This window comes from Lagenorhynchus albirostris, chromosome 1 (assembly GCF_949774975.1).
Source record: "Lagenorhynchus albirostris chromosome 1, mLagAlb1.1, whole genome shotgun sequence".
Lineage (NCBI taxonomy): Eukaryota > Metazoa > Chordata > Mammalia > Artiodactyla > Delphinidae > Lagenorhynchus > Lagenorhynchus albirostris.
The window spans coordinates 141,584,546-141,597,020 of NC_083095.1; the positions used below are offsets into that span (position 1 = coordinate 141,584,546).

The 12,475-nt window shown below is 37.3% G+C and overlaps 1 protein-coding gene across 2 annotated transcripts in view; it reads right to left on the bottom strand.

Moving 5' to 3' along the window:
* Positions 1–591: 591 nt before the first annotated feature.
* ASB7 (ankyrin repeat and SOCS box containing 7) overlaps positions 592–12,475 on the bottom strand; it is a 48,990-nt gene continuing 37,106 nt past the window's right edge. For both annotated transcript variants that reach the window (XM_060155502.1, XM_060155511.1), the window contains one exon: positions 592–3,954. In XM_060155502.1, the coding sequence (XP_060011485.1) occupies positions 3,815–3,954 (140 nt within the window). In that variant the 3' untranslated portion in view covers positions 592–3,814. The remainder of the gene's footprint in view (positions 3,955–12,475) is intronic.

The following is a 12,475-nucleotide window of genomic DNA, read 5'->3' on the forward strand; positions in this document are numbered from 1 at the left end:
CATTCTTGGCTTTCATTTGTGCCAAACCCTGGACAAGTCTGTAACAAGGTTATGGTAGCAAAACACTGTGTTTCTGCACGGGGTGCTAAGTCGTCTGTCCTCCCTTCTTCTTAGCACAGCATCATTCACATTAGTCTGAGGTCTCTCCTAAATCAAGCTGTGCTTATATACAGAGGAAATATGAAAGCAAAGTTATCTTCCTTCTACCTCTTGTAAGCTAATAAACTACCTCAAATTCATTGTTTAACTGAATATACTGTTCTGTGCTTAGAGATGCTGTGGTCCAAACTCTGTCCTCAGTCAAGGTGAGGCAGAGGTGAATACGGCCCCAAAAGGCTCAGTGCTGGATCAACACACTCAAGAATGGGATAGATAGTCTTTTGTTGGTAGGTATTTGCAGAATACCTTAAAAAAGGGAGAGGGGCTTCCTTATCTGATCCAAAATGGTGCTGTTTTCTGTATCACATTCTTACACAATTCCCAATTATCTAAAATGCTGAGGAATGAAAGACAGCGTTCTGTTTCTTTTGACCAAATAGCTGGAAGTATTAAAAAGTTAAGGTAGACTAGAAATAAAACACAATTCCAATATGTTTTAAACCAGATTTAAGTTTTTTTTTTAATTCAAATTGACCCAAAGCAAAACTTACATTACAAAGGAAGAACAAAATACATTATGATATAACACACTAGGAGTTACATGAAAGCTAAATTTGTGGGCAAAGGGCCTCATCCCAATCACATTCTGGGCTGATGAGCAATTCTGCAAGAAAGTTAGAATCTCAGTTTTTGTATGGTCCACTCTGGTAATTAAACTACACATTTTCGTCTCATAGGGTGTGTATCTGACAAATCAAGCTAGACTCCCTCACGCTCCAGATGTGTACTCTTGCTACTGCCAGAACACTGAATTCTCTAGCGGAAATGCTGTTCCAAGCATGACTGATAATGAATTAAAAAAACAAAATAGTCAAGTCCTCCAAACTAACAAGCATGGATTATTCTGTGGTAAATAGTTTAGAAATATGGGAATTAAATAATCTAAAAAACTTACTCTGCTGTACATTTATAAACACAAATATTTACACACAAAAAAATCTGTTTTTAAAAGATGAGGTTTGCAGTTCATTAATGATCATAATCTTTTATGAGCTGGTTTCTTTGGTGTACTTGCCAAATATATGTCTATAAAGGTTTAGTAATAGGCTTAAATAATAAATTTCAAAAGAAACATAGAAGGATCAGTGACAAATTTGATACTATTCTGAACATTTCAGTCAAGATTCTGGAAAAACCAATCAGTTGATTTTCTGAAAATATTTGTTCTCATTATGTTACTACAGAAAAAAGCTTCTCTGCCAATCAAATTCAAGTGCAGACCGGCACGTTCATCCCTATATTCCACCAGTTACCAACTTGGAGACATTTTAGTTACTGTTAAATATGATATGTGATTGGGATTCTATTAACAACAACAACAAAAACATTCTTTTTAAACTTCCAGAAAAATGAAACCTCAAACAATAAATAATGGAATTATACACTTCTTCATTAAATAGAAATTTTGATTCCAGGAAGAGCATTCATAATTTTTTTCTGAAGTCGCAGCAGCAATACAGAACAAAGAATTTACCTTCATCCGACCTTTTTACTTGGAATTCCCTGACTCAAACTCAGTGGCTAACTTAATTTGGAAACCTTTGACTGGCTGGGGAAAGAAAATCATTTTGAACTAACTGAATAAATTAATAGACACATGAGGAAATAAGTCCTGTGCAAATGTAACATTAACACCACTGCTCAGAGTGCAGGACCCCACAAGCCCTCCCATCTCCTCGTCTCCCTGGGCCCAGGGTTTCAGGGAGAAGTAACACAATTCATTTCTGGCCATGCCAGGTCCCTGATGCCGCAAATGTGTCCTAGCTCTGACCTGGCTATTGGTTTCCAGAATGAGAACACAGCTCAGCTCCTAGCTTCATAAAGGACTCTCTCTCAGAAGATAACTTTTTGGAGATATTTCTACGAAAAAAAAAAAGACAGACCACCCATTTCTATCCATCATGTTCCAGTTACAGTTTTGGGATGGTTACAAAACTGGCCACACTCTTAGTGGCTCCCTGTAGAAGAGGCTATGTAGCCCATCCGTGATCCCCCACAACAACCTCTTCCCGAAACTGCCCGTTCTTCAGAAACCTGTACCCAGCCTAGGCCCAGCAGATCAGACATCTGATGTCACAGCTACTCTGCATCCAAGAGAATAAACTCTGTGCTTGAGGAAATAACACTGCTGGCTCTGAAAAGGGTAAAGCCAGAGTAGACTCCTAATTCTGCTTAGTTATACTTTTCAGGTGAAATTCAGACAAGAGAAGCCCTTCATCTTGTAAACTTCTGATAACGAATTTATTACTGGTATGTAACTATTCTGAAATTTCCTAAAGCACTAAGAACAATACTGGGATATTTTTAAAGTTTCTTCTGAAACTAATATGATGACAAATCAAGCACAGAACTCATTTCCAAGGGCATCACCATAGATCTCTAATGCCTCTAGAACCACTGTTATTGACACTTTATCATATTTATGTTTACACTGCAAACATATGCCAATCAACCCAGAAAATAACTGTTCTGAAGAGCGTCACTGTGCATAACTTTAAAATAGATAGGAAATGCTTAATTAGCATATTAGGAATTAACCAGATTTACAAATGTGCACCCATTAGAAATTTTACCCTTTAGAAATTTTATTTCAACTGGGAGGAAAAAAACACCATGAAACCACCCCAAATTATTTAACCATTAAAGCCAAATGGTTTAACAATATTTGGGGCTATTTTTAGGGAATACTCTACCACCAGGACATGAAATTTTCGGCTTAAAGTGAAGTAAAAGACAAAGCTTAAAATGGAAATTGCAACTGACATACTATGGTTCTGCAATTAAAATTAGTGGTGGTTCCTGTTCTCACAGGCATGTCAAAGCCAGCTGTGGAATGAGGAACATCAAGTGAAATAATGGATAAAATACACCAGAAAGAGTACTGCACTGGAGGCACTGTTTTAAAAACAGAATACACGGGCTTTACAAAGTTATTTTCTTTCCCATTAGTTTTTTTAAAAGCACAATTCAACTAGAGACAGAAGTTGAGACGCAACGTCTCTGGGTAGTGTACTACAGTTGTTAAAAAAATAAGTTTAAAACAAGAGCACACCAACAGGAAAGCAGAGGTAATGGATTTATGTCATCCAAAGCTACATTAATTAGGAAAAGAACAGTTTGAAACAGCCAATTTGTACTCATTAAAAATGACTGAGGTGACAGCGTTACTTTAAAATTTTCTTAGAGCATTTTCCAGTAGAACCCAGGATGCCCCGGGTAAAACTGTGCCTCCAAACTGTAACAAGTGCTCTGCTGGTTTATAATATTGTGCACGTCAACGAAACCATAAATTTGGAAAGGGTAAATTCTCCACTCCTAACCTGCTTGTGTCACTTTGGAAAAACAATTGTTTTAAATGCAATATTGTATAGAAAGCTTGAACCTCGTAAACTTGGACCAAGAAACCAAATTAAGACCTTCAAGCATGTGGGGTGTGTGTGTGTGTGTGTGTGTGTGTGTGTGTGTTTATATATATAAAAACATCCCTCCCCTACAATGAAAACCAAACAAACAAACAAACAAAACCTAAAAGTGTATACCTGCTTTCTGATTTCACAGCAAATCAGAAATTGCATAGGATATACTTTGTGCAAGGCAAAAAGCCTTTTAAGTATCTGGAATATAACTCCTAATCTTGCTCACAGTTCTGTGTATATCAGATATCATCAAATTTGTGTTTTAAGTAGTCTTTCATGACCTTGGCAATTGGTAGTTCATCAAGTAGCTTTAGGTTTTGAAGGCCTATACATTGTCGAATTTTAATTCGGCACAGGTCCTGCAAGTTTCTGGGCTGTCCTATAAAGACACAAAAAAGAAAATGTTACAAAGCTGAAAAGCACAACATTTAAGGCGGGCTTTAAGGTTCTGGAAAGAATAGTTTATTTCACTGGGAAGTGTCTCTCTGTGGACTTTACATGCAAAGGATCAGAGAGACTCTAGCTAAGAGGACATGTCCTGGGTACCTTCATACGGCATCTCATTTGATCCTTTTCACATCCCTGGGATGGTCGATATTTTCACCTCCATTTTACAAATAGGGACACTAAAGATCAGGGATTTTAGTCAATTGCTCAATGTCAGACGACCAATTAAAGCTTTTTAGACAGAGGCTAAAACCATATCTTCTGACTCTAAGCCTGGTATGCCTACCAGTACAAACTGAAATGTCAGTTCTTGTCCCAGGTAGACCTCTAATATGCTGAGTGAACCAGTGTGAGACAAATCACTCTTCTGGGCCTCAGTTTCTCAACCTGAAAAGTGAGAGAACTAAAAGAGATGCTTTCTAACATGGCTCCTCCTGTCAGCTCACTGTCCACGGCACAGAACACAATCCCGGGGAGCTCTCCCAAATGACATCTGCCCCGCTGTTCACCATGATTCTGGACACAGTAGAACTTGGCTGTGGGGAGAGCGTGGACTGGGAGGGCGGGGGGGGGGGCGGAAAAAGCACCCCAAGCTATTCTGAATCCCCACCTCTTCAGACATGCCACCCTGACCATCTGCCAATAAAAACCTCTGCTATAACCCAACTCAAAAGAAAAATTACAAAATGCAATTTCTTTCACTTTTGAATACTTCGTTTTACCGAATCAATACAGATGACCACAAACACAAGCAAAAATTCTTTGCCACAGAGCCTCAGAAGTGTTTGGATTCACATAAATTCTACTTTCATGTTAAATGGTAATAATAATACAAACTAACATATGTTGGATGTGTACTCTGTGCCATGTAGTCTTATAAGCTCCCGACATATACTAACTCGTTTAATCCTTTTACGAGGGAAGTACTTTGATCATCATCCCCATTTTACAGACTGCTTGCATCTCTAAGTAACATGCTCAAAGTCAAGCAGGATGCTATACTTCAGCGATTCTCAAACTTCTTGGCCTCAAAACCTCTTTACAGGGACTTCCTTGGTGGCACAGTGGATGGGAATCCGCCTGCCAATGCAAAGGACACGGATTTGATCCCTGGTCCGGGAGGATCCCACGTGCCGCGGAGTGGCTAAGTCTGTGCACCACGGCTGCTGAGCCAGGGCTCTAGAGCCTGTGAGCTACAACTGCTGAGCCTGCGCTCTAGAGCTACCAGCCACAACTACTGAGCCTGCGATCTAGAGCCTGTGGGCCGCGACTGCTGGGCCCGTGCGCCTGGAGCCAGGATCCGCAACAGGGGGGGCACCGCAATGAGAGGCCCGCGCACCGCAGCAGAGAGTGGTCCCCGCTCGCCACAACTGGAGGGGGCCCGTGCTTAGCAGTGAGGACCCAACGCAGCCATAAATAAATAATAAATAAATAATTAAAAAAAAAACCTCTTTACACTTCACCATATTAGAAGTTAAAACAGAAATTTCAGAAATACTTAATTCATTTAAAAATAACAAAGATAAACCCATTATATGTTAGTTAGCATAAATACCATTGTTATGAAGGTAACAATATTCTCAAAAATAAATGAGAAGAATGGCATTCTTCCACATTTCTGAAAACCTTTTAAAGGTCTGGCTTAACAGATGATAGCTGAATTCTCATATATGCTCCTACACCCAATCTGTTGTGATGAAACCACATCATCCAGACTGGGGAAGTCCACTTACTCTCATAAAAGAAGGAATGTGGAAAAGACAAATAATGTCTTAGTATTATTATGAAAATTGCTTTGACCTCGATATCCTGAAAGGGTCTGGCTAACTCCAGGGGTCCCCAGGCCATACATGGAGTACTACTGCTATATTTAGTACTTACTTGAATAGTACTCATTTACAGGGATCACCATTATTCAAAATTAAGTAATTCTTTATAAACGAAAAAGAGTCCTTAAAACTTAGACCTCTGCTCTGTAAGCCCTGTGCTTTCCAAGAGGTACTTAATACATGGTCTCTTAACAGAATCACAGCTGAAGCTACTGCTTTCCTAAAAATGGCTGTAAGCTAGGGGCACGTGTATCCGTGGATGTCTGCATAAGGATCCCTGTGAGGCTGTAGCACTCACTCATGAGTCTCTTGGTGAGGTACGTCCCCCTCATCGTCCAGATCTCTACTAAAAGGGCACTGCTGAAAGGAAGATGAGGTCAGGTTCCCCATCAGATTCTCTCCGAGCTCCTTTTCTCTACAGTACTTAACAAGGCTATGATTTTACATTTACTTGGTGATTACCCATTAATGTCCATCTTCCTCACATGTTCCATGAGGGTAAGATGATTTCTGCCTGCCAATGCAAAAGTCCAATGCCTAACACAATACTCAACAAATACTAGTTGAACAAATGAACACTTAATAGGCTTGTCCTTAATGTATAAAACAGCTCATTGCAAAACACACCCATGTCAACAGCAAATCATTTTCTAACCTGTTTTGAATTATTTTTCATCACCATTCATGGGCTACCTTTAGGAAGAGAATAAATTATCACTGTCATTTTTCAATAAATGCTTATAGTATTTGATCTGCAAATGCAAACCAGAATATGTATCAGATTTGAATCTTCTTTTTTTAAAGAATTTGATTTTCCTAATAGATGGCAGGTTCTTTTCAAGTATAATATTAATGAAAAGAACAACCACGATATATTCAGGCAAAAAACAGATGACATAGAATTGACATATATAAATATACATGTGTACTTAAATGAAAACATATCATCTAACAATGTGGAAAACCTGTATTATTGGAATTTGCTTAGCTAAGATAGAAAAGATGGAGACAATAGGTTCCAAATAGGGGATCTTCTGATGGTCTCGTTTTGTGGCAGATTATACTCTCCAAAAACGACCACAGTACCTCCTATGCCTCATGCTCTTTTTTTTACAATGTGACTGGATACCCCATCATTAAGAGACAGTATCTAGGTTCCCTCTCCTTGAAACTGGGTGGGCTCATGACTATGGTGGAACTCAGATCATAGCTTTCACTTGGCTCTTGGGACATTCACTCTTGGCACACAGCTATCACCACGCCATGAAGAAGTCTCAGCAGTCTACAAAAAGGAACTGAGGTCATTGCCCAACATCCAGGCTGAGCTCCCAGCCAAGTGCCCGCACAACTAGCCAGCCATCAGGGTGAGCCCTTTTGACAGTGGAGAGGCCCCAGTCAAGTGGCTCCAGATGACACTGCTTGGAGTAGAGAAGTAAAATAATCAATTATTATTTTAAGCCACTAAAATTTGCAGCATTAGATAACCAAGTGAGATTCTGGGACGTGGAAGTAGGGGGTTGTCATTAAAAAAAAAAATCTAAAATAGATGGCTTTGTCATTGGGACCAGGCAGGGGGGAAAAGCTTTGACGAGGCTGTTGGTCAGGGCTTAAAGGAAAGTTTTAAAAATGTTACTAGAAGCTGGAGGAAAGGGGAGACTTTTAATTGTTTAATAAGTTCAAGGGAGGCAGCTACAGAAATACTACCACCCTCAGAAGCTACTGGTGCATTAGCCTTTCCCAGGGAAAAATGCACTTTCTATGCCTAAATATCAGAAAGTTTTACTCAGTTTGCTACCGAATTTTCTTCTTCTTAAGCAGTGTGTTGTGGCAGTCTTTTAATGTTTGGGGAGAATGTGATCTTTTGAAGATTTCCTGACCATGTATAATTCCTGTCTGCAGAAAGACCTTGAACGGTAAAGGCCAGAGTGGTTAAAAGCATCAACTCTGCAGCCAGCATCAAGTGCTGGTCCCAGTAGCTCCTGGGTGAGCTACTTAGCCTCCTGCCTTGGTTTCTGCATCTATGAACTAAGGATAACACCATCTACATAATAGGCCTTACAAGCACAAAAAGAATTAGTTTTGGTAAAGTGCTTACAATAGTTCCCAGGCATATAGTAAGAGCTATAGAGTATTTGGTAAATAAATGTTAAAATAGTAATTTTAAATACTTGTAAGGATATGTTTTGCTTCCCCTTCTCAGAAAAGTAGAGGGCTCCTTTTTGGAAGATGAAGCTTCCTGGTGTTAAGACGGTAAGAAAACTAGCTGACAACTTAACAGTAAAAGAACAACTCGTAATCTAGTCCTGGGAAACAGTGCTGAGCAAACTGATGGAAATCATATTCTGGAAATCACTACATGACCTGGATTCGGCAGAGATGTGAGAACTTAGTATAAAAAAGCTGTGCAGTGATGAAGTGAGGTTGTGTCGTTATACTACTGCTCCACAAATATACAGATATTCCCTCACCTTGCCAGGTAGTAGCACTGAGTGAAAAGCGGGCTACATAATAAAGAGTAATAAAGACTAATTGTAATGACTGTTATTTCTAAGACTATTTAAGGACCCATTTTTTCAAGAATATCATTTTAGGAATAGAAGATTATGACTGAAAAAGAAGTACAGCCATACCTCGTTTTATTGTGTTTTGCAGATACTGCATTTTTTACAAATTGAAGGTCTGTGGCAACCCTGAATTGAGGAAGTCTATCAGTGCCATTTTTCCAGCAGCATTTGCTCACTTCATGTCTCTGTGTCACATTTTGGTAGTTCTTGCAATATTTCAAACATTGCCATTATTATATTATTATGGTGATCTGTGATCAGTGATCCTTTTCTTGAAGTTACTACTAGGCTAAAGGCTCAGATGATGATTAGCATTTTCTAGCAATAAAGTATTTTTAAAATTAAGATACGCACATTGTTTTTTTAGACATAATGCTATTGCACACTTGATATACTACAATATAGTCTAAACATAACTTTTCTATGCACTGGGAAACCAAACAATTTGTATGACTTGCTTTATTGCAACAGTCACTTTATTGCAGTGGTCTGGAACAGAACCTGCAGTATCTCTGAGATGTGCCTCTTATTTATTTTCTTGTCAATATATCACTCAAAAGTATTTACTGAGCACCTACTATGTACTTAAAAATGCACTGTCCCAGAGATTAAAGGGGCAAGAAAAAGAAGGAGGTGGTGGCAGAGGAAAAGAAGGCAGAGAAAGAGAATAAAGGGAACAAAAGCAAAAAACCAACACGTGCATGCTGTTTACCAGGCGTCTTAGAAAATTACTCCTGTCCTCTTAAATAGCAACTGCCTTGTCCATGGGATGACAGGGGAGACCTTGGGGGACATCTCACAAAAAGAGTATAATTTAAGGAATTATAAACACTATGGGGGATGCAGAAACACTACAAACTATTATTCATACTAATGAACTACAATGGGATTACATAATACTTCAAAGGGTTATTAGTCTTTCCATTTGGTAAAGAAGCCCATCATTAGTAATAATTGGGCTGGTATAAAATAGGAAATCAGCTTTTGAAGGGTCTGGTCTAGTATAATTACAAAACCAGGGCAGCAGCATAATTTTGAAAATTAAATATCCTAAAGCACCTCCTTTTGACATGACCACCACTGCATTTATAATAGGCTAAACTTATTTATTTAGCACTCTCCATCTTTGGTCAACATCTGGAATGGTCTCCCAATACCTCTTTGTTTTATTTCAGTTTCCCATTTTAAGACCCTACCATAAACACGTTTTATTCCTTTGCTCTTGCCTCTGAATTCCCTTCACAGAGACTTAGTATGAAATGTGTTAAATCTTATTTTACAGGACAAAGGTAGTTGCGAGCTCACCTCAAAATAAAAATCATGGTATTGTAAAATAAAAGGCTACTCTGATTTAACTCTTAGATAGAATCCAAAAGTACACAATGTCAGCCTTGATGACATTTGTCCACTTGTTACATTTTTCTTCACAGGCACACGAGCTTTGACCTATTTTTCTCATTTGCACTAAGCCAAACAAAAGCATATATTGCTTCCTAACAAATAACAGAAATCCCTAGAAACCTACATAAAAAATAGAAAGTAATACAAATATGACAGAAGTAGTACAGAATAAGGTAATACTTTCCATATCAAAGAACCTTAAAATGTGGTGTAATTTGACTTAAAACTGTGTACTATTTATTTATTTCTAAAAGTGATTTTAATCATTGGGACTAAATAACCTAATAAGACTACAATGTAGATGTGTAGCAAAATCCCCAATGAGAAGAAAAATCAATAATCAAAAATAACCTTAGTTAAAATGTGTTACACAAATTATTTCCCCAAAGAGTTATACTAAGGTAACACTATTTTGGTAAGTCATACTAAAAAAAAAAAAAAGAAAAAAAAGTGCGAAGAAATTGATTAAAGAAGCATTTGAAAGGAACACAGGAGTAAGGTCACCTGATGCCGAGGGGTTGTATGGGGTCATCTGCTTACATACCTACCTGCTGCTGTGCTGGACTTAGCTGAGAAAGCCACAGCCTAAACTTCACTTTCTTAAAATTAAAGTCATGATTTATATTCTTACTTTTTTTAAAGTTTAAAACTTTGCAGCTAAAACATACTACTTGACTATGACTAAAATTTAAAGACATATTTAAATAAAAACATATAGTGTTTATAAAACAGTATTTTTAAATGCCTGTGATTTCAGTTACTGTAGTGTTTATAAAATAGTATTTTTAAATGCCCGTAACTGATGTTCTAGAAAGTAACAATCTTAAGTACTTGATGGATTAATTTTCTGCAAAACAGTTTATCCAACTCATTCCCATTTACCTAATCTTTTTCTCTTAGAAGTATGAGCCCTTTATTTTTCAAATTCCTTTTGGTCAATTTACTTATTTAAAAAGTTTTTATTTAAATAAAATATTTTAAAATTATTAAATACATTAAAATTATTTAAAATTTAATTTAAATAATTAATTCCTTTTATTAACTCCTTTAATTCCTTAAAACATACAAATCAAAATATTGATACAACCCAGCACTACCTTTTACCTACCACTGAAGCATACTGAGCAGCTGCTTCAAGTATTTGGACAGCATCTACTAGAAACACAGATCAGTGCATTACCTTAGACTCCTCTGGATATTAAACACAAACCCAATTGGCATATTCTCTGCCTTAAGAGTAATTTATACGAGAGCCTGCTATGCTATGTAAAAAAAAAAAAAAAATGTGTTTAGTGAACAGTTAAGTGGTTAACTTACTCAAGGACTCCTTGGCACCTCTGATATGCTGCTGTGCACGGTGAATCTCTGAAACTGGGATCTAGAATCCAGGGTACTAGTCTTCTAAACTGACTTGCACTCTTAAAATTATAGAACCTCAAAGAATTTTTGTTTATGTGTGTTATATCCATCTATATTCATCATATCTAGAAAATAAACTACAGAAATTTTAAAAATACTTATTGATTCACTTAAAATAATAGTAATAAATTTATTATCAGTTGAAATAAGTTTTTATGGGAAGAAAAAGCTGCTTTTCAAAACAAGAAAGATTTCATGAGAAGACTGGCACTGTTTTACATCTCTGCAAATATCTCTTAGGTCTGGCTTCAGAGAAGACTGCTGGATTTACAGATCTGCTTCTGCGTACCATCTGTTGTAATATGCTGTCGTGATTGAAGCAGATGAAGAAAATCCAGACTCACATAGGTAGTTGGAAAAGGAAGTAATATTTTAATGGCCTTTTTAGATAATCATGGATCTTCTTTGATACTTCACCAAAACTCAACAAGAGTTGTTTTTTTAAAGGTTAGATGCAATATGGAATCTGAAACCACAACAATGAACTTCTTTATACTCTTTCACATTAAAATCCATTGGTCTGTTTTGCCCTCTGAATGGATCTTTTACCCATGCATGATTTTGTAACATCATGCATTAGTCATTTGGAAAATACTGGTTACCTGGGTTATTATGCAGATCTTCCAAATGTTGACCCAATTTATTACATGATATCAAAAAATTACTTTTGTTATTATCTCTACTAATCTCAAAAAAGTCTTTACATGTTGGGAAACTGGCAATATCCCAGTGGCAAATACAAAAATACAGGCTTTTCAAAATTCTAACTTTCACTTGAAAGCTCAAATTTTATGACTCCCCATAAATACTGTAAGTTGTTTTCCTTAAGGTGACAAACGCACTTTATTCATTTTCAACAAAATGTCTACCAAATACCAAAGCCTAAACAGCTATAGTTTGGCTGTCCATCCATCCTTCAGGTAAAAATGGTATTCCACCAAAAATGCTGCTGGTTCAGCTCAAACAAATCACAGATGTACTTTTCCTCCATTCAATCACAGCACTTCATTACACAGTAAGAATACTTTCAATTTCCATCCCACAGAATATTTAAAAGGTACATACTGAAAGGGATAAGATTTAATAAAATTAAATCAAAGAGATTCCTAAATGGAACTGGAACAGTCTTTACTGAGATTGCCTTGTGGTGAAGAACACAACTACTAGTACCCTCTGGGACTACTGCCTTGATTAATGCTGAGGTACCTGCCATTTTACCCACCACAGCTCTTACACCATC